The following is a 20,127-nucleotide window of genomic DNA, read 5'->3' on the forward strand; positions in this document are numbered from 1 at the left end:
TGATCGTCACAGTCCTTATGTCGCAAGTTACATCGTCCCTCCCCATAACGAAACGCTGCCTGGCCAAAATGCGCTGGTACAAGCAAACTTTTGTCTTTTTTGTTAACAGCTCGAATTTGTCACGCCGTCGCTTTCTCTTTTCCCCGAAAAGCCAGACAGGCCGAGACGGGACGGGACGGGGGAATGTACAGAATGTAAGTTTGGCTTGGGGCCGCCTGTACGATCAAGAAGCTGTCAGTTTGGAAAGACGGTAAACTGGCCCGAGGACTCGCCTCGGAAAAACACACGCTCGCGCGAGGGTGTGACAGCGAGTCGGTCGTAATGAGCAGCTCGAACGCTCGTCTGTCATCGCTCAGACATGGACGTGTTTGCGGTGACGTCTTATTTCCAAGAGAGTCAATTAAAAGCGTTCTGTGCTTCGAAGCGGTTATAAGAAAAAAAAAAAAAAGAGGGCGACTATAAATAGTGGGCAAGACAATCGGTAAAGCTGATTGTTTGGAAAACCTTTCAGTCAGCATTGGCTGAATCAACTAGCTTGCCAACTATGTCAATTTCTAGGTTTTCACATTCTTTTTCATTTCTTGATTGATGTGAAACGAAAGTTAGTGGGCGACAAGCATGACCCCAGCAATTAATTTGCAAGTATAATAATAAATAAGAAAACATGGCCTGAAAATACTGCTATTCGATTAGTCTCCCCTAATATGGGAGTTGAAAATGAGGAAAGAAAAAAAAAACTCGACTTGCACTCTGAGGAATACGGTACTGATTTCTGCGTCGGTATGTCTTTATTTTGGAAAGCAGACAGTTGAAAATCATAGTTGCCCATTAGTGTAATTGTACTATCTGCCCCTCTCGGAGCGAAACCTGCAAACAGACTGCCTTAATTATCCTTGGATTAGCATCTTATCCTCTGCCCTGTTAATAACAAGCTCAGGAAATAATTCTGCCGTATCCATACCCGACATTAGATAGCATCTGTTCAACTTTTTAACACCGAAAACATGTCCCCTCATCTGCTTTTAGCTTCCCCGACAGCTCGGGCTAATTCCAATTCCACGCTTGCGTGGCTTCCAGTGATGTGCCGGCATGGCTGGAACGACAACAATTATCGCGCAAGAGCAAGAGCCAACATAGATTGATTATTACCCCTACCCAGGGTTTGTCCCGCATATAAAAATCGGAGGCGGTCATTATTTCAAGTTGTCGCTTTTGACCGCAATGATGGTATTAGCCACATTGAGTGTGGCGCTGTATCGCAAACAATTGGAAGTTGCCCGTAAACCCTGTCAAAGACATGCGGCGAATTTTCTTTCCTAAGTGAGGGGACAGTTTGTGGTTTTCGGAAGAACAACGGTCCAAACGTCCTCACAAAGCTTCTTACCTGAAATGTCCGGAGCCATTCCTGGAGCCCCGCGGGTGGCTGAATGGACGTGATGCGCCGCCTCTGCTGGCCCTGACCGTTGGCCGCCCGGATGTGGCCGAATGTGGTGGGTGTGGCCGGGCACGGCACGATTCCCGTCGGGCTGGAAGGCCAAAAATGTTTAATAAGGGTGTTTGATACCCACGCTTTTTTCCCCCCCAGACTCATATCATGAATTAACTCCAGTAGTCATTGGTATAAAAAAACAAAAACAAAAACAAAACAACAAACACAATGGCATCGATGGCAATTTTTCCATTCTTCTAATTCGTTATTTGTGGTTGGTGATTGTAAAATTGCTCCAAGAAAGAGGACCATACTAGTATTGGCTGTTCTAATATGGTGCGATATGGCCAGGTATTAGCGCCATACAGATCCGCCCCTAATGAGAAACATTACAGAGGAATATACAATATTCATGAGAGCATTTATTCCCAAAAAGGTCAGCTCCGCCATTTCCATGTCTAAGACTAAATACGATGTAAATAGGCTTCATTCTTGGTATCAGGACACTATTCCAATTAGTGGTTAAGGTGCGGCTGTTTTAAAATCGAATTACAACTTGTCAAATGTTTATCGGTGTAAAAGGAGAAAATGTCATCGCCGTGTCACATGAATGCAAAATCAAGCCTTCATATTGGTGTCTGATGTCCTTTGGTACGCTCTTTTGTACACCCTGATGTGAGAACACTGACGCAGAAGAGATTCCCTGAGTGCGGGAAGGGGGTCCATTTCATTATTGATTCATATTTAATGGGCCAGGATGCCGATACACAGCTGGTTACACGACCGCATTTACACTTAAGTGCCTGTTGTGTGCATCTGTGTATTTTTAATGGGGGCAACATGCACATCAAGTATTCATGGGAAACATCAGGGATGGCTGGCGGGAAAAGCCTCATTCCGTTTGAACATCTCCAATTTGCTTTCCTTCCACGGCCTTTAATGCGCTTTGCGGCTAAAGCTAGCGCTTGTTCAATATTTCATTTCTTTTGATGCCGGATAACGGCGTGAAAGGCGTGTGACACTGTCGGGACGAAGTGGATGAAGCTTACCTTGGGGTCCTTAAGGACCTTAACCCAGATAACCACAAATGACTCTTTGATTTCCACTGAACAAACGCCGAAGCGCTAGTTTGTCTTTTGCTTTGTTACTTCTTCTAAACAACGGGGTCTAGTTAGCTTCAAATGATACATTTTCTGTAGTGGACAAACGATTTACCATTTTTGAACTCATAATTTGCTAAATTTTCCATAATTGTGATTAATCGAATTTGTTAAAAACGATTTGACGATGCTTGTAAAGTTTACTCCAATAAAATCTTGGAATGAACTCAAAATTAATTGACTTATTCCTTTCTTATTTTTGTACTTGTGTGCGTGCGTGCGTGTGTGTGTGAAGTTCACCTTGGGTACTCTGGACCTTTGCAGGGCTTTTTTCCTGAAGGGAAAGATCGGACCTCGGGGCCATGGTCCAACTTTCTCTTCATCTAAGAAAAAAAACAAGAGTGGAGGATACGGTGAGACACGCAAACACGAATTAAACCTTTGTGGAGGAGATTGTGGAGAGAATTTTATTTTTGCTTTCAACTCCAAGGAAGAAAAGTTCTCAAAGCGGGTAAAAAGCAGGTCGTGTTGTCCCCCCCCCCCCAACGCGGTGCAGAATTGCCTCAGACGTTGTTAGCATTGTGTCTGCAACTCGGCATATTAAAATCTGCTAGCGTCACATTCATGCTAATGGGGAGCCCGAGAACAGAGGATCAATACATTAGCCAATGCGCTGTATACAAAGCTAATGAGATCCAAGGCAAGCGCTGCATCAACAATCACACACGTCAATGAATGCAGAACATGGAGATTTAAATCCGGAACTTTTCCACTGTGAGGCAGACACACCATCCACTATTGCAGCGTGCTATCTTCCGGCTATCCAGGTAATGCAATTTAGAAAAGATTGATCAATTGTGAGGCTGACTTGGCTGCGTACAGGAGAACAAAAGAAAAGGAAAATGAAAGCAAATACAAATGAGTATTTGTTGATGGGCAGTCAATGGAATTCATTCCACGTTTTCGGTAATACGAAAATGAGCTAAATCCTGACCGAGGTTCGAACGTTATTTTGCATTTGCGTTTTATGATCACAACTGCAGCAAGAGATGGCAGTTTAAAAAAAAAAAAGTAAATTTGATGGTGATAAAAATCTGCCAGGCCTGCTTGAATTCAAACAGCATTATCCTACGTTGGCTTTTCTGTTAAGTTTGTGTGATAACTGTAGAGAAAAGCTGCATATTTGATGCCTTACTGTCTGGATCTGCACAGGCTTGATAACATGTCTCGTTGCCAGTTTGGTCATTTATTTTGTCAGTCTCTATAATTTGGCTGTTTTGTGGTTTTTTTTTTGGTTTGTGCGCCCAAAACAGCCCCCCAGACCACTCTCAAAACACAGCCAGGAATGCTGGCTATTTGACGGCGCCTATTCTTTCCTGTATTGAAAACAGACGACAGAATCAATGCGCTCAAAGCGAGTGACGGCAGGAGAAGCACATGTACATGACTAGCACGCTAATGCTGCGCCGCCTCCACCCGAACCCCCCTCAGGACATTAAGACTGTGATCTAAAGCACAATTGATGATTTCCTCCTCCCGCCCGCATGCGAAACGGCACTTTGAGAGAGCCTCTAAAGCCGCCGGTTATTCATTCAGAGTAACCTTTTGACAACAAACATGGCGACGGCGGAGGACGGATTAGGAATGTCGAAAACGAAGGCGCTGTAGCAAGTGGCGGTGGTCGGCGTGCTTAAATACTTCGAGGCGTGTCCGTGGTGAGGGGTTTTCCGTCCGTCGTACAATGTCAACATTTCACCGCCGCTTTTGGTGCTTTCAGTGATTTGAAATACGGCTGCCAGCAAATGAGTGAATACTCGATTCATCTGTTGCTTGTTTGGTCGATCGATCAAATTTTAATTTTATTAAAATTTCAACAAGATGAGATCAAACAAGTTAAACAAGATTTTGTTTTTTCAAATTAACATCGGTCGATAACCGGGCACAAAGTTATCCAAAGTATAGATTATTGCTTTCCAAAATAAAAGCGAGTGATTTTAAATTTTATAGTTTTGATTCAGTATAATAATAATCTGAGAATATTTACTGTTCACTGTCAATTCTGGGGATTGACAACATCTAACCATATGTGTCAAACTCGTGGTCTGGGGGCTGGATCTGGGAAATGGTCGATTTATATTCAAGTTTTTAGCACAATGTCACATTTGCAAGTAGTTTTCAACTTTTGTGTTACCAATTCCCCTTTTGAACAGTTTTTACCCACATTTGCTTTCAAAACTAGGTAGATGTGTGACAAACGTATGCATTAAAATTAATTATTTGTTTGGCTTCACGGTTGCAACGGCCCTCTAACAAACTATGATTACAACGAGACCCACAATAAAAATGACAACCCTGAGCTAAACGATTGAAACAATGTGCAAAATATAAAGCCAATGACATGTTTTAAACGATTAAATAAAAAAAAAAAAAAATATGTATAACTAAAATAAACCCTCTTCTTTGCGTAATTAACCTATTGTGGGTTATTTTGGAAAGTAACCCGAGCAATAAACAAGAGAACACTGGATAGTAAATTCATAACACGACAAAACCTGCCACAATGTGACAAGAAAATTATTAGGTTTTATTCAGGATTGATGCCATACGGATCAGAAGTTTACTAAACTACTGACTTTTCTACACTTCTGGTGATACTGTGATAATTGTTCCCAATCTGCTTACATTAAGGAGACAAACAAAATAAAGGCAAAGTACACCTGGCAATTGCCAAAGGACCAAATAAATCCCTTGCATGAATAAAATGTGGTTAGATTTCTGAAAACACAAATATTTTCCAGGCTCTGCGCAAATTGGATGTGTACAAAAATCAGATTCATTGCATCAGGGTTTCTAAATACATAAATAAATCATACAATGTTAGCTAGCTAACTTTTGACATCGTACCCTACCCCGTCATATCGTCCATCTTGGCTAGCTATCGACAATAAAATCCTTTTAGCTCTATCACTCTATTTCAGACGGCTGACCTCCTTCCTGTTTACATTCCTGCAACCAATAATGAGGGAACAGTGTGCAGTTACTTGGTTTGTTGTGACGCATTTCGGTTGGCAAGAGCAGGAAATGGAACAGGCCAACTAGGAGTCTAAAAGCAGACAGAAACCATGTAGATGTAGTGTGTGTGTGTGTGTGTGAGGTTAGAGGTTATTTGTGTTGGTGAAGATCCTGCCTCCACATAAGACAACCACCAAGTGGTGATCTCATTGCAATGGCAGTTCAATGGCCAAGGAGATCCATGGTGCACATTGATGTGCCTGTGGAAAAGAACTTCAAAAGAAAACTAAGGTGTAGAGAAGAAAAAAAAGAATGTGTGTAACAAGCCTCTTCTTGTGTGTGAAGAAGAGAGCGAGAAGGGGGTGAGGACTAATAAGGGAGCGCTTCAGCCACCACTTTTTTTCACCATGGACGCAAGGGGAACGACTATTTTGATGTGCTTGGATAAAATCAGCAAAATCCTGTGACGTTTCAAACGCCGACAGCTTCAGGCGCTCACATATCCTTTGTGCATTTTTTTTTAAACATTAAATTATAAATCCGCCTCTTGATGTTTGTTTATTCTGCCCCCCATGAACATATAAAAAATAAAAAGGCCACGCGTGCTTGCTTCTGTTAATTGCCATTCCTGGCATCTAAACATAAAACAAGAACTACAAATTGTATATTTAAATACAATCAATCTATATTAAATCGATGAATGACATTTGAAAAGCAACGATTTAAAAACGAGCTTAATTGTTAAAGTCTTGCAAGTGGCAGAATGATGAACGGCTGGTTCTCAAGATGTGTTTACAATAGTTGCCATATAATTGTGGCATTTTAAATGAATAAATAAATGAAATCATACGAAAACAGTAATGCAATCAGACATATTTTCGGTCATGTCGCCCTTAATTTAACCAAAACACTTTTGCTAGCTTAATGCTAACATGATCAATCTCCAAAAACTAACAAAATGAATATTGATATGAACACAGCAATGATCCACCGTTTAAGAAAACTGACATGAGCATAAATGCATCATTAACACACCACCATTATCAAACTGCAGCTCAATTGAGACTTTTTAATTCTATATACTGTTATCTTGAAAAACATAAGCATTTTTTTGCAGGCTAAAACAGACTGTCCGCATTCATTTCACAGGAAATGACTTGAGCAACAAACAAGTCAAGATACCACTGCAGTACATGAAGAAAATTGTATAAAATATTCAAATTCCGACCACGATTCGTACTTGCAACCACCCGATTTCCCAGAGGAGACGCAACCTCACACGAGCTGACACAGTGACCCATTATCCCAGGTCCGAGCCTGGGGCAAAAGTATAATGTCATGGGAGCGCTAAGAAATACTGTCAGTGAAAGACTCCGACAAGCAACAGATCAGATGCATGCGAGACAACCGCCGCGGCATAGCGTGCCAAAGTCCTTCCAACCGTTTCCATACAAGTGAGCTATTCTCATTTTGGAATAAAATAGCCTTTTGTGAGGGTTTCAAAAACAAGTTCCAAGCTGGATGACAAAAAAGTAGGGTATGTTTTGGAGGTGAAGAGAGGCAGGTTTCTAGCTATTTACGTTTGTTTTTTCCCTTTCCAATCAAATCTAACAGTAACTACAAAATAAAACATTTCCAAGGCATTTTCATCTACTTTAAGACCTCTATTAAACACAAGCAAACAAGCTATTTCAATTGATAAATTGAATGAATGACAGTGATTTGGCTAATTTGGAGCAGGATAGCAAAATGGTATTTACCAATATATAAATATGTCCATAGAACAAGAGCGATTTCATTGTGGTATTTTTAAAGTTATGTCTTTAAGACAATAAAGGCCTTCATGCTGAGAAACGACATTTAAAAGCACTCCTGTTTTGTTAGGGATTTACACTGACCTATTTTTAACATTACAAATGCATTTTTTTTTAATCCATGGAAAAAATAAGTGATTTAAAACTATGTTTTTGGAATGCCGCTTTAAGTAACATTTAACCTTGCTCTTTTTATTTTGGGTCAAACTGACCTTTAAATTTTAAAAAATGTTTTGTAAATAAATAAGAGGACAAATATTGTCATGTCATTTCTTCTTTTTCGGATACATTTCAAGTGATTTTCAACCTCTGTTACATTGCGGGCAAACGCATGTAGTTTGTACGTTTCGAAAATGGAAATTAAGGATACTACATCCACTTGCAGTATTTATTTTTATGCATAATGGAAAATAAACATGCCTACCATTCTAAATATAAATTATAGATATATATATAAGAGCCAAGCAGGCTCTCATTGCGTCGAAAAGGGTTCACGTTTGGGCCTCCAGCCACCAGTTGCGAACCCCGAGTGTCATCGCTTAACGCCATTCTACTGCACGGTGCGTCAAATCGATGAAGAAGTCCGTGCGCATTTTTCGTCATTTTGGACAAAAGCCTACATCTGAGTCCCGTCTCCACCACCCGTCGCCGGTTTGAGACGGGTGTCGGTATTTAGCGAGGCGAGGACGCCACATCGGCGTGGAGTATACACAAATAAACGCAAGATCGAGGCCTCCCCGGGGCTGCCCGAGCTCTGCGCCACGCCACGCCGCTCTCCGTCCTCCGCAGTGCCCGAGCAACCTCACCCGCGAGTGGCGCGTCATTAAAAAAAATAAAAAATAAAGAGCTCAATAATAAAAGAGCGGAGGCGACGCAGTGACTCACTTTGTAGAAAATCATTTTCAAAGTGCCGTAGAACCCCATGGTGCTGCCTTTTTCGGGAGCCGGCGTCCGCTTCCTTCCTGCTTAGTGACGCTGGCTGGAGCGTGGCGGTGCTTTTGCGGGGGCGGTGGCGGTGACGGCGGGGCTGTGGCGGCGTGAGGCCGGTGGCCGACTCGCAGGTAGATCCGACGCCGCCTCGGTTGTGAACATGCTCGGGCAAGTCACCCCGCCGCTCGCGTCGCTCTCGGTAGAATCCCCCCGAGCGATGGCATCGAATTCAACGCCGGGCCAAATGAGTTCCGCTCGGACGCCGGGCGCGAGGGAGGCGAGACTGGCGTCCGTGTCGACGACGCGATGCCGATCGGGGATTGATCGCGGGAGGGGAGGAGGAGCGGAAAAGCGAGAGCGGGCAGGGGAGAGAGAGCGACTGTGCGTCCTCGTCTTCCTCTGCGCACGCTGCAAAAAGACGACGACTCCTCCGCAAGGATCGCATTAGAGCCTCCCCAGTGGAGAGGAATGGTGCAGTCTGGCTTTCAGCGCCCTCCTCTCCCGGGGTTTGCGCGCACAAACTCCTCTACCGACGGACGACCACTTGTTGCACACGCTACTTGATGCACGCGCCGGGCCCTCCTCCCCCAAATATTGCACAGGGGAAAGTGTTGGAAAGAGGAAACGCAGCAGCGATGAGCAACCGATCGTTCATTCATTTTTGAAAAAATAAATTAGGGCTGTCAGAGTAACATTAGTTGTGATCCGTTGATTACGGTCGCAGTTAAATCTTCGTTTTAATCTCTATCTTTCTGCATGCTAATTAGATCAATTTTCCGACGTCCGACGCCAGCCGTATTTGATAAAACCTGACAAGCTCCCGTAGTGCACGGGTGTCAAACTCAAGGCGCGTGGGCCAGATCCGGCCCGACACATCATGTTACGTAGCCCGCGAAATGCCTGTTATGCTTGAACTTTCTGGCTGAAATACAAAGTTTCCAAGCTGTCGTCAACCTTTACCATTTTTTTTCTGATCAAATAACCCCTTGAGAACAGTTTATAATAGCCTCTAAAATGTGTGAATGTGTGACGATCATACTTCAAATTTGACTTTACAGTCATAACGGCCCTCCAACAGAAACTACAACTACAATGTGACTCATGATAAAAATGAGCTTGAAACTTTTGCTGTAGTGGGTGGGAGGGCAAATTCAGGGGCAAAAGGAAAACGTGAAAACGGGACTGCGTGTGAGAGCGCTTGATCTTGATGATTAGTAAATTCAACATGAAAAAAATGCTCTGGCTCTTAGCTAGTTATTCCTGGGGGTATATACTATATGGAAGCTTGCTGCCTATTTAGACTGTGTTTACACTTCCATTCTCCTAAGTATATAACAGTTTAAACAATTCATAAAAAATTGGAAGATTTACATGTGTGAGGAAATAAAAAGTAACCATTGATGACAGGTAACACAGGGTGGTGATTACACCTTGAGAAATATACTGTTCTCGTCGGGCTTAGTCCGCCAATTTTAAAAATATTTCTTCATCCGGCAATATGTTGCTACGTCACCTCCGGCGTTCTTACCAAGTTAAAATCACCCACCCCACACACACAAACACAAACACACACTCAAGGATACCTCGCTTAAGCACATTACAATATTTGCTCAGGACTAAATCTTTTAAACATTTGAATGTTTGTCCACCGAGAAAGTCTTCTATCAAACCTCAGAGAAATGGGCTCAAGCCGCAAATGAGATGAACCGATCTTGCTATCGCAATCTACCAGCACATTTAGTGTTGTTGGTGCACCCGCTTATTCAAAAGGAGCAAACGTTAGCCTTTCCGTGTGGCAGGTGATCGTGGATGGATGTTGAGTGCGCCAGGTGGCTTCTTTTTACGGGTGGTCAAAATTTTCATATCTGGATGACAACTGTCAAAATGTCTCCATTTAACCACATTGAAGATCGATCGTTTGTTTATCTGGTTTGGAAAAAAAAAGATGAAATTATTACTCTATACATTTTTACTATACAACTGATGACGAGGTTATGACAGTTAGGAAAAATGATTAAAAATGAGTATGAATAAAACGAATGCAATATTTTTGAAACTAGAAAAACAAGGACATTTAAATTAACATTACAAGAATGGAATGATGTTTTTAAAGACAAAATTCATACTCTCACGAGAAGGAAAATGTATATATTTTTTTGGATTTATATTTTGGGGGATTGGGGAAGTAACATTGTGAAAGTTTGGATGTTTTGTGACTATGGGACTTATGTTATTTTTTTTTTCACGAAAACAAAAATCCCAATACCATGAAAATATAAAAATCTAAGATAATTATTACATTACGATGTAAAACATTAAAAGATCGGGATTGCTTGATACAAAAAATATCAACATGGGTAGTCACGGATACTTTTCTGAAATTTCATTTACCATTATGACAAAACATTTTGAACAAAACCTTTGGTGCAAATGATGATTCACTTATACATCAAACTGCCATGCCACATTATAGCGGCAACAACCGGCAAAGCGGACTTGCTTGACCATCTTATCCTCGCCTTAAGCATCTGCGCTTTGTATCGGCATCCTCCACAAGTCCTCGATACTTTGAATAAGGCCGGCGCCGACAGCTGATACTGTTTGTCTTTGTGACCATTCGGGCAAATCTGCGTCAGGATAAATTGTTCATCACTGAATTTATCGAATCCAACGCCTTCTCTTTGCATGCGAAGGTTGTGACGCAAGTGCCGCACCTCAGCTAACCAAGGTACACAACATTTGTCCCTGGACTCTACTTGACACAAAATGACTGCATTTGCGCCAAACCGGCGCGTCCAAATGACTGCCGATAATTGCTAACGCTGACCTTTGCCCGCCTATTTATTTTCTCTGCAAGCCCATTGATGTCACGCGGGAGATTGCGGTGGCTCTCGCCTTCATTTTCTCTTTGACCCGACCCCTTCAAACGCCAACGTTGTAGTCGCGTGGGTGGCTGTGCAAGATGTTAATTCGACTCCATGCAGACGATGCTCTATTACGCCGTGATTCATCATTTCCTTATTCATCAAACCCCTCCCTTTTCTCCTCACGCCTTGCATCTGTCACGCTTGGAATGAGGCTTTTTTTTAATCGTTCGGGACCTCTTCGAGAGGGGGACCCCCCCCGTACTGATTTTGCCCCCCCGAAAAGAAGACAATTGCACAATGACGCGCTCCCGTTTAGTAACGCATCGCTGCCCAAGAGGTATTCCGGCCTCAAGTTCACCGCCTGGCATTAAACATTAGCTGGAGAAAGGCCCATTCTTCTCGCCGAGTTGGAAGGGTTCCCACCAGCGGTATTTGGAACGGCAGGATCTGCCGCGGTCTCTCGCCGGGCAGCTGTTACGGAATATCATTCGCTTCTCGCATCACCGGCCGGAAGTGTCTTCGGCCGGTTTTGAAGCGGCAAATAGATAAACGGCATGTTGATATAATTTACAACTCGGCCTGCAAATTCTAAAAAACATCCAATCAGCTAATATTTTAGATTGGGGGGGAAAAAAATGAAGCGGAGCAATTATAAATAGAAGATTGAATGGTGGGAAAAAAGGGTCAGGAAAGTCAGGAAAGCGAACTTAAAAATTACTGTATGATGACTAAAAAATTTCCGCCTCGAAGCTTCGCTTTGAACCATATTTGCAGGATATCATAGCTGTCACAAGTTTAGGATCATTCCCAAAGAAATTTATATAACTATTAAATTTTGATTTATTGCAAAGTGAAAAAGGGAGACTACAGTAGCACATACGAAAAAAGCACTTATGCAATAACAGTCTTGACATACATTGACATTGCTTGTTTTGGTGCACCACCTAGTGGCCGGATGGCTGATGGTATTTGTGTGCTTAAAAACACAGTGAGTAGTTAGCAGGCTTTCATGAAATACAGTGATCCCTCATTTCCCGCGGTTAACGGTTCGCTGACCTAAAAGTGTAATTGCTAGCTCACTAACGCTATTTGCGATTGCTAACCGTTTTTTGTCGGGGGTCTAAAAATTCATATGCACAGAAGATTAAAAAAATGAGTCACTGTATCCACTCCAACGCATATTCAACCTTACTAGTTACTAGATTAGCAAACGATTCAATAAGTGACAGCCTACACAAAACAAATCTATACTTAATGAACAACCAACTGGATAACATTTTTGTATCATCAGCGTATTTTTAAACTGAAATTTGTTGTTATGCAAATCACTATTTTCCTCTCAAAAAAGTTTTGCAAGATTTTAGGCAAACCTCACTATCCGTCGATCGGTAGGCTAGGCACATTTATCTCTTTTTTGCAAGGTAAGTGCAAATATTTGAAGCTAAGTGTCGTTAGCTGTCGTCGGTTTGAAGGCCCTGGCTGCATCGGACAAGACGGCGGTGCGAAAAGGCCACCTCGTCGCCCAACCTTTACACAGCGCATCGGAATGCTTGGCATGCAGGAGAGGCGGCGCTGTGGCCTTTCAATGGGCCGGCCTCTCCTTTGTCGCTCTCATTCCGGCCTTTTTGTAAAACCCGTCCGCGCACACCCCCGATACTGACCTACTGCTCATCAAAACCTAAATCCCGCCGGTCACACCTACGTAAACCCGATAGAGCAAGTTGGTTTTGGAGGGGGGGGATAAGGTGATCCTTTTAAGCGGCAGAGATTCTGTGGAAACGCTCATTAACGCTGCGGTGTAGCAGGATGGCTTCTGGGAAATTACAAATGCTAACGTTTTAGCTTGAACACACATGGCCTGCAGCTAATCCTCGGATATTAGGTACTCCCAAAAGGATAGTGTTCATGTTTTACGAATAAATCACACTTTACGAACCCTTGAGGGGTCCTCTAAATCTATTTTAAGGACATTTAAGGACGTTAGTATAAAAATATTCTTCCTCATTCGCCCCAAATGACAAAAAAAATGTCACCTTCCCTATGACTAATGTAATAGGATTTTTATCTCCCATTTAAAATGGCCATTTAATAATTGTTGGGGGGAATAAAAAAACTTCATCTGAAAATCCATCCATCCTTTTTTTAAGGTCTGATCATTAGTATCATGGGTGAGCTGGTGCCTATCCACAATTTGGGTGAGAGACAGGGTACAACACCAAATTTTCATTCAAAAATATTGGAACGGTGACTAGCTCCAACTTATTGCTTTTATTCAATAGTATTCACATTTTTTTTTAATCTTAACTATTTTTCTCAGCCAAGTAACTCCGAACCAGCATGAATTATTATTGGATGAAAAAAGGACTTAAAACAGAGTGCTGTGCAATCCATTTCTGATTTAATAAATTTTAGAACTAGTGTTGTTTTCATTGCAGGCTCGTTTGCCCAACACGGTTGTGTCACCAATGACAATTCGCAAATTAAGGCATACGACGGTGTGCATAGCAGTCATAACACAATTTAGTTGCTTCATGTTGCAATTACTTTGCTCTTGATTCGAAAAGGAAAACCAGTATTTCTGGCCACGGCATTAATAAGCAGATAATAAGATCTGCAGCCACTTGGACAACAACCAAGGACAAGTCAGTCGCATCAGCAACCTTCACAAGACAGGGGTATGAAAGTGTGTTTATCGTACTGTACTATTTGTGCGTTCGTAGGGGCCACTTGTAAGTTCAGGTGTTCATGCAGCTAAATTGTTCTTCCATGTTTGATACGGTAATGATGAGAGGCTTTTGCGTGTGGTTGCAGCCTGAGCTGCTCTCATCCCATTGTGGTATTTAAGTGAGGGGGGGTTATGGAAATGTGTCTATGATGCGCCAGGTGATTCCTGGCTGGGCCATCAACATTTACACAGGCATGCATAAACCTCTTTAATCATCGCAAATTACACACATTGCGGTGCCTGCTGGCTGTTGACTCTGAAAATGAAGATCCAAAAGTGTTTGAGAAAACTCATTTAGGAACGTTCTGACAGTCTCGCCTTGACCTTCATTTCATCCCGCTAGCTTCAAAGAGTTTTACTTATCTCGCGCGCACAACTCTGATCATTTTTACTGTACGGCAAGAGGAATTTGGGAAAAAAACCTTCCATTGATCAGAGGCGATAACATATTTAAGATAATAAAAAGCAGTAGTTTATCCACGATAGGAGTCCTAAAGTTGGAGAAATGCACTTTATAGTGGGGTTTGGCAATAAATAATTTGATTAATACGTCGACTTGAAAAACGAAGACTGGAAACTCAGCTAAATCGTGAAATCGGGATTTTGAAAAAGTAGCAGACTGCTGGATGGATTCAGATTGTATTAGAAGCTTTCTTTAGTCCTTCAATAGAATTAGTTTCCTGTAAAATAAAAAAGCCAAATCTGACATTGTTAGACATTCTTTTAAATACTTTTTACTTATATTAGTAATTTTGATATGCTAGATATGCTCCAATTTTGAAGCAATCTATTTGAATGTAATCGAGAGGTATTCCCCCCGATTCTTTGCTTGACTCATCTGATTGTTTTGTTGACATTCCCTTTAACGCAGTTCAAACTCCAGCCACTAATGTGGCTTCTATTCTATGTGCCCTATAATGCAGTGAGGCCTACTGTATATATAAAAAAATCAATTTTAAAATAGGCCATTCATTGAAGGAGCACCTTATAATCGTGTGGAAAACAACAAAAAACGTTTCTTTGTGCCAGTGACTCTCAAAGTTTGATTGCAAACTTAGAGTTCGAATGAGTTAACTGTTAATTTTAATACTTTGACATCTCAAGCTCACGTTTTAACATTTAGCTTTATGGAAACATTTTGGGGTAGAATTTCCTGAAAGATACGCCCAGAAGGGATAGATTTTCCTGACCTCGGTGTCACGCATGGGCATTAAATTGGGTGAAAGTGGTGCAAAGATCAATCAAATGATTGACAACTGCCAGCCCAGTAAAAAAGGAACCTTGAGTAATTTTTGATCATCGATCGGACCTTTGTGAAACTAATAAATCCAACTCATAAATGGGCTAGGAGGTAAGTTTTGCTAAATGTAAGTATTTGCAGACACGTTTGACAGAGCGGCGGCGCAAACGGATCAGAGTGAAGCGAGCGGGCGACCCATGTTGATTTACAATCCAATTTCAGCCGGTGAAGGGTTCGTTTGATCTCGTTTAGATGTGTCCACCCAGCACGCTTGTGGAGCAAAGGTTCTTGTCCAAAGTGTCCCGTTTGAGATTAGCGCTATCTCTGATGGGCCACCAGCAGAGCGGCTGATAGCAAGCCCGGCCTGACTTGACTTGAAATGACACAATTTGGCCGCCAGAGACCGCAGAGGCGACCGGTAGACTGAGATTCAAGGTAGATGAAGCATGGGAAAATGGAAGTATCTTTTGTCAGAAATATTTGGGGAGATTGAAGTAAAATGATGCAACTTGTGGCAAGTATCACAAAGACGATAAATGGAATGATGCAAGACTGAAAAACACGTTTTGGGGAACACGCTGAAATGATCAGCCTGCAGTTATGGTGATATAGGTCGTGGCTTGCAGTGTTCATTTTGGAAAAGCTTCAAACTTGTTGAGGTAATTCATGTAAATACAATTTTAATGTAACTAGCATAACTCCTGGCTGTTGGACGTGGTTCCCTAGAAAGGAAATGTTTTGTGAAAAACCGCAAAATATTGATGAACAGGGTTGCAGCCTACAAGGTAGTACTAGGGAGGCAATTATTTACGTATTTATTGATTTGGCACTTTAAGATCTCAGGAATTAAGTGTGAACCAAACTATGATATTTAAGCTAAGACTGTTAGCCCTCTTAATCATCAATGAATGTCTAGCACCATTTTGAAAGAGAAAAAGATACATTAAAATTACATTATGGAAAACGTATATGTACGTACGTATACGTATAAAAACGTATAATCAGAGCTGCAATCACCCCTATTTTCATCGGTGTCCCCCAATTTCATACACAAACCTTCCATGTATACAAGAAACAAAAGATGCTCGCACAAATCAGGGATTAAAAATTAAAAAAAACTTAAAAAGCTTTTTAACTGATTAAAATGAAATTTATAAACAAACGTCCTAACGATGGAAGTGGTCAACAAATGAGGATGCAAAGGCAATATATAACAGGACAGAACCGAAGGCCAGTTGTTTAGCTTGCGTTTGCAATAACGGTGAACAAGCCTACACTGTAAAAAAAAAAAAAATGCTGCACTTTGTGTCAGGCTTTGCTGCAGACTTTCCATCTTTCATTAGGGTTGGTGTGTGTACGTACAGTCTTGTAGGCCTACACACTAAGAGTACACAAAGCTCCGTCCTCCTACCTCGTATGGAAAACAAACGCGAGGTCAAAACTATAGCGGGCCATTTTGAATAGAGCTTGTAGGAGGTGCTGCTCATTGAATTGGTAGCTCAGACACCGCAAACAATAGAAGAATGCGCTGTTTAATAATGCACCACCAACTCCCAGGCATGAGGTGATTTTTAACATCCTTTTGTTCGGAAGACTAATTTTAGCCATGACCAGGGTAAAAACAAAGTTTCACTCTTTGAGAAGAAAAAAAAAATAAATGAACAATGTGTAGTTATCCTAGCAGACCGCCATGACACTTAATCTCAGTGCGCCGCAGTTTGGGAATCCCTGGGCTAAAGCGAGCTAAACAGGATTTATGGAGCGTCTGCAACACCGAGGCAGCAGATGGCACGGAAAAAGGGAAACATGCCCTTCTATTTGAACGACGCAGACAAAAAAAGCATTCAAAGTGTGTCCTTAAATCAGTTTCGGGCAGCCTACGGCCTGCAATACACTTATTGCCAGCGATTAATGGCGTTTATCTTTGAAGGACGCTTGGAATTCATCAGAATCAATCTAACATGGCTGCCGCAAAACAAAATGGCAGCTTTCTTGTTTCTTTCCAGACTTATGGTGATTAAAGGACTGTCTGTTGGTATTTTTGGTGTGCACCAAGGGGCAGCACATAAGGCCATAATTGAACCGGTGCAATCTTGCCCATATTAGGAAAGTGCTTGCGTAGCAGGAAGTAACAGAAAGACTTTACCTGCTGGCTGGTCTAGCACTCTCTTAGCACTCTGGAATCACTCCGCCAGCCCCCCTCTTGTTGATGTGCCTTTTGACACCTTGAGACCACTCTAGAATTGAACATTTTTTAATTCTAGTTTGCGTCCTGTCCTCGAGACCCTCATTTCACATACACGAGTGTCCTGCAGAATGCAATGTGCAGCGTGAAAAGGACTTAGGAGCTTTGTGTTGACCAAAACTAGTATTTTCCATTTTTAAGGCTCTTTCATTTACCTTCTAGATGTAAGTTTAAATGTAGTAGCTATCAGGCAAAATCTCCAAGCAAGTTTATCTTTGAAGCTCAGCAGAAAATTAAAGAGATCCAAAATTGTCTAGAGGGCGCGATACCGAAAAGTACAAAGTGGGGTAGCAACCAAGTCAAAATGAGCACATTCAAAGAAAACGTGCAACTTTAAAAAATTTTTGGTGTGGGGTCTCGAGATTATGTTGTGCACGCTTGCATCACATTTGGCAGGTATGTCCAAGTGGAGCTAAATTATTTAGGAAGATATGTATGGTGCTGCAATGGCAAAACGACCACTTCTCACAACAAAGTAAAGACTTTCTGAGTTTCTCAATGGAAGGATTCGAGACACCCCCCCCCCCCCCCCCCGTCAAATTTCAGGTTAAGGACTTCAAGGGCTCAACTTTGGGCGTCGCAAATTCAAATGCAAATTCTTATGAGATTTTGAGTATGTGGCAAGTCCTGAAAAAAGCAGTTTTATTTGCTCCCCTACTCACGCTTTAATGACTATGCTTGTTTGTTACATATGACATCAATTGACGAGCACAAAAACGTTTGCTAGCCGCTGCAGCGCCCATTCAATACGCACAGAGGGGGGTGTGGCTCTTTCCTCAAATTCAAGCCACGACACTATAAATGACCTGCTCCGTTTGACAAAGGCCGACCCGTAATAGCGGCCATGCGTCTGGTGCTTTTAATCCGGACCGGTCGGTCCATCTGCTGCGTTTGCGTCTCGAACCACATCCGGTAGGACAGCTGTATGGTAATGTGCACGAGAGGATGGAGGATTGGCGGGCAGACGACACGAACAAGGGGCCCCGTTCACAGCGGGGGAGACTTGGCAGATTACGCATTCAGGAACAGATAACCGTAGACAACGTAGATGCGCAAAACTTGACGGGTAGAGAAATTCTTATCAAACAGAAAGATGCGGGTTGTTGGGTTGTTGGGGGGGGGGGGCACAGTTATTCCAAATGATGCGCAGCCGTCGTGCACAACGTCACGAGATGCCAGCATACCAAGCCAGATGTCAGATGACCCCATGACAAGCCAGTTGCAGTACAGCCCCCACCCCAAGTTTTCCCCCTGACGCAATTATATTTTTTCTTAAACGTGACAAGCACTGCAGCCGCAGTGCTTTTTATTTCCCTCCGGCGAGCACGAGAGCAGTCGGCCTGACTGATGTCAGACATTTGAGGGTGGGAGAAGGCGCTGGCTGGAAGCACCGAGCAGACTCAAATCAAATCAATACTTGAGCGGGCCCGGCGAGCTGCAGATGTAATCCCGACGCCGGGATGACGGAGGACGGCCGGGGGCGTGGACAACAGAGGAGGACCCCGCAACTAGCCCCGCACCCCCCTTCAGCTGTAAACTTGTTGCCTGGCAACAGTGGTCTCTCCGTCTTGGCCTCCAGGCTGCAGTGAGCGCCTCTGGCCTCATCCGGGGGAGAACGTGCCGGCTCGCTGTTTATGGCCAGGCGTGCATGGATGGCAATTTAGTGAGCGCGTTTAGCAGATAGTGCTGATTAAGGCTTCAATTTCATGGGGCTGATTTGATCCCCCCCCCCCCCACCCTCCCCGCAAACTTTCTCCAAAGAACAAAGATAAGATCTCACGCAGCAATTTCATGCCCTGTCAGACTGGAAACAATCTATAAAGGAAAAAGCTAACGTGCTTTTAGTGTATCGGCCGGGGTATCACTCTGCGAATCAAGTGATGAAACAGCTCAATTGTTATGCGGCGCTACGCAACGCGGAAATTGCTAACAAGCGATCTGTGTTTGTACACTCGGGCTGATATTGTCATTCTCCCAACGATGACTGTATTTATGTAAAAATACTATCTATTCATTTAAATAATTCGCTTCCATCCCATCAAAACTTTTAACGTCTGTAACCGACAATGGCAGTGAATGTATTAAATGGTCTTGTGCAAAATGACGGTTTCAGTTGGTTATTTAGAGCAAGTAATGCATTCTTATTCTTCGATATGTACTGGTGAAATATAGTCACAAGTAGAACAGTTAACTCATATTCTACCAACCAAGTAAATATTGATGTCAATGACAGGCTATAAGATATCAATGGCAGTGAATGAATTAATTTAGCGCATGTCCTCATTCCTCGTTGCTATTTTGACTCATACGCTGCAGAATGAACTATTAGTCAGTTTGCACAGAGGATAAAGGATATATGCCTACAAAATTTCTTGCATTATCTGTCGTGCCACCGTTTGTGACCAACGCAAAAATTAGCAGGTCAGTATGCTAATTTTAGCATATCATTGGTATTTTCCATTAGTTGTTAGCATTAGGCTAAAGAAACCTGTTTCTTTTATTTCTTTTAACAAGAATAAACTGTGTTACATTACAGATTTTACACATACATTTGAACTGTTTTCCTCTAATGTCATAATATGACAAAGTCTATTTGTCCTATTTAACCTGGGCATAGCGGCCTACAGTTTAGTTTTTCGGCTGCTGTTTGGTGTAATAGTTTGTCTAGCCCTGGTTTAATATATATAAATAAAGTCATCTACTTGAAAAAAAAATATGCGCTAACGAGGCAGGTGTTCTCTACAGCTGTCTCCGAGCAGCAGCAC

The 20,127-nt window shown here is 42.4% G+C and overlaps 1 protein-coding gene across 4 annotated transcripts in view; it reads right to left on the reverse strand.

Annotated features, from left to right (window-relative positions):
- fbxw7 (F-box and WD repeat domain containing 7) overlaps window positions 1-20,127 on the reverse strand; it is a 66,257-nt gene that overhangs the window by 17,561 nt on the left and 28,569 nt on the right. For 3 of the 4 annotated variants that reach the window (XM_088419591.1, XM_088419593.1, XM_088419595.1), the window contains 2 exons: window positions 2,830-2,912; window positions 1,385-1,526 (listed from right to left, as the gene is read on the reverse strand). In XM_088419591.1, the coding sequence (XP_088275717.1) occupies window positions 1,385-1,526; window positions 2,830-2,912 (225 nt within the window). Of the gene's footprint in view, window positions 1-1,384; window positions 1,527-2,829; window positions 2,913-8,240; window positions 8,762-20,127 lie in introns of those variants that run through there. The other variant, XM_088419594.1, reaches the window with a different exon arrangement.

The sequence above is a fragment of the Hippichthys cyanospilos genome, chromosome 7, assembly GCF_059441005.1.
Source record: "Hippichthys cyanospilos isolate Australia breed blue-spotted pipefish chromosome 7, RoL_Hcya_1.0, whole genome shotgun sequence".
NCBI lineage: Eukaryota > Metazoa > Chordata > Actinopteri > Syngnathiformes > Syngnathidae > Hippichthys > Hippichthys cyanospilos.